Source organism: Coregonus lavaretus (genome assembly GCF_964263955.1).
Source record: "Coregonus lavaretus genome assembly, chromosome: 4".
NCBI classification, from domain to species: Eukaryota; Metazoa; Chordata; class Actinopteri; order Salmoniformes; family Salmonidae; genus Coregonus; species Coregonus lavaretus.
The window spans coordinates 30,670,414-30,673,457 of NC_139991.1; the positions used below are offsets into that span (position 1 = coordinate 30,670,414).

A 3,044-nucleotide genomic window follows, 5' to 3' on the forward strand; every position below is an offset into this window, starting at 1 on the left:
CAGACCAAGGTCGCAACACAATGCCACACACAGGAGGAGAGGAACAGGCCTCACACACACAGGCCTGGGCAGGGGAACAGCTCAGCTCGCTCAGGACACAACAGTCAGATGCATGCAACACACACACAGACTCACACACATGCACACGTACACAGCATACATACATGCGCGCATGTGCACTCTCACTTACACACAGGGCTTCTCAATAAATGACTGTGATGCTATCAGGTTTTTATATCTTTCACACACTGTTGGCCATTGAGTAAAATAAAAAATAAACACAAATTAAAAAGTAACATACAAGCAGCATAGAAACAAATACTAGGGTGACATGACTTTCAAAATGCAGCAGGCAGTTTTTTAAACCAATTGTTGTTGATATCCTGCAATAGTCATTTTGATTAATAATAGATTTATACTCCTGCTCAGTAGTAACTATTTTTAAGCCTCAGCTCCTGCAGTTACCCGGACAAGCACGGGGGGGGGCATAAAGGCTCTGCATTTTGTGCAATAAAACTCCCTGTATTTACAAGTCATGCAATAAAATTCCATTTTTGTGACTAAATAGAAACTTCAAACAGAATGACCATATAATCCGTTCGACTGATGAAAAAAAAAAACATTTGCAATGTGTGTTTGCAACCATACCTTTACAGAAAGGGAAAACCCCTTTGCTTGTCAGATTAAAGTTTGGTTGTACTGTGGGAAATACATTGTCCAGGGTGAAGATGAGAAAGAAACTGTAAATAAGACATTATTGCTTTGCAGAACAAATACCATAGTTGTCCCCTAGCCTAAATCTGTGGATTGAATAACATTACCTTGGGGCCTACTGCCAAAGTATCTGTTACTTGAATGTCTGTGTGAGTATGCTCATTATTTTGGCCTAGACCGGGTTGGGGATAGGCTACAGGAATCTTTGTGTGACTCCCTATATTGGAGTGTTGTGGAGTGAGCAAGAGTCCAATGATTTTGAATACTTTACAGTCGAGGTAGCTGGTAAAGAAAATCAAACATGAAGTTCATAAGGGACAAAGAATAGTCTCTCTAGTGCAGAGAAATTTAGCCTTATTGCGACATGATGGGATCTCCACACGGGACAGTTTATACTACGATACGAGAGTCTGAAGCAGCTTTATAAGTCACCCTAAATATTTTAAAACGTGATAGATTTAATTTGAGAGAGAGAAAAGAACCACAACATATTCAAAATGCATCTTCTCAATGTACCTTCATAAATAGAACCCAGCCTGTATTCACAGTGATGACCAGGGTGTTGTTCGTTAAAATACTGAAAGGAGATAAAGTGAATTCCAAATGCGACTTTCCTGACGTTTTGATACAAAGCGAAAGCAGCGGTTTAGTAGTACATTAACCATTGACACTGGTCGCACTGGCCTGAAAATACGTTGATGACAGCCAAGCAGCCTGTTTGATGAAGGCAGAGCGCATTTAGCTACTTTTTTTTTATATATATAAAGAAACAAAGTAAAGCTATTGTGTACAGTACTTAACAACATTAGGTACATTGTTGTTCCAATGAATACACATCTGGAAAAGCGAATTGGATATGTCATAATGCCGCACTTTGAAATAGATCAAATCCTTTAATTTAGAAAAGAAATATAAAAGCCAAATAGATGATGGCATTCATTCCCCGTGCTCACCTCTTCTTCCCTTTCATATAGGCTAAATCAGCATGCAGCCACAGCATCAAGTGCCATCTTATAGTATTTCAAATCAATTAAAAGGGTCCTACAAGTGAACAGCGTAACTACAGGTCGACACCTCAAAAGAAGCGTTTCAATGAAACAGCGGCAAGAAAGATGGAAGGTCTATCGCCGCGTAAAACTAGGCTGCTATCTGGCCTCGGGACCCAAACACCGGCTTAGTTATTTTATATGTCCCAATCTATTATACACATTCAAGAAAAAAGCTTTAGTACCAACCCACCAAAATGGCGTTAATTTTTTTCAAGATTCATGCTGAAGCAGATACAAGAACCATGTGGTGTTTGACTCACGAGTCAGAGAGACCCTGTTTGGTTTTGATTAAAGGTAAGTTACTGTGTGTTTTTAGGCTATAATTTGGCACAACTATGTACAGATCGAAACGCAAGTTTACAAAAGCCTGGCTTTCCGTATGTTTACCTGACAGCAGTGTAGCAGATCACCGTGCGCCAGAAGAGTACTTTGCCTTAGTGATGAGGTATAGGACTATGTCTTGGTGTCCTCCAAAAGCGGCAATGTGTAAGGCACTCCACCCTTCCCTGTTCGCCAATCGAATATCGGCTCCGAATTTCACCAGCAGTTTTACAAGTTCGAGATTCCCGTCTATGACTGACTGATGCAACGCCGTCTGTCCTTCGGGCCCGAAGGAGTTGACATTGAATTCGCAGTTTGTCATGTTCTGGAGCAACGAGTGAAGTTCCTTTGTGTTTCCTTGCTTCACCGCCTCTTGGAATACTCTCTGAGGCGCAGAGCAAGTTGATACATCCCCTTGACTCATGGTGAAACCGGGATAGGTATAGCTCCTGTGTCGTTCTATGTGATAATCACTGTATGAGTCTCTGGCGTGGGAATAGTGCCCAAATACTGGATTACTACCAGTTATAAGGCACTTTAAAAAATCGTATGCTATAGATAAGATAATACGACCACTAGATATCCCAAAAAGGACATATACAAAATAACATACTTGGTGTGCAAAAGGTTGTCAATGGTTGCGAAATCCAAAATCCCGTCGCAAGGTGTAGCCTAGTCTCCCCCTCTTGTCTTCGTTTCTGTCCGTTGTAATAGCAGCACCAGGTAGTATAGGCTATCTTGCAGAGATGGAGCAGAGAGACAGTTGAAATCTTTATTCTGTTGGGATAGTGGAAGAACGGCCACGGTATCCGTATCTTCAAACGCGATGAATTTACCCTGCAGGATCCTGGAGTCCCGGCAGTTCGTCTGGCAAGGGTGGCTGTGTGAGACAGGTACGATCCATATAAGTGCACTGAACAAGGCTATACTCCCCAACGGTTACATTCCAACTTCCACATC

General features: G+C 41.6%; 1 protein-coding gene across 1 annotated transcript; it reads right to left on the bottom strand.

Annotated features, from left to right (window-relative positions):
* Positions 1-226: 226 nt before the first annotated feature.
* On the bottom strand, positions 227-2,592 carry nrarpa (NOTCH regulated ankyrin repeat protein a). The gene has a single exon (XM_084159951.1). It carries the CDS (start codon positions 2,506-2,508, stop codon positions 2,170-2,172), a length of 339 nt encoding a protein of 112 aa, XP_084016077.1. The 5' UTR covers positions 2,509-2,592; the 3' UTR covers positions 227-2,169.
* Between the last annotated feature and the right edge of the window lie 452 nt (positions 2,593-3,044).

Excerpts from the sequence above, each read along its gene's own strand:
- nrarpa (XM_084159951.1), bottom strand. The coding sequence starts at position 2,508 with ATGAGTCAAGGGGATGTATCAACTTGCTCTGCGCCTCAGAGAGTATTC.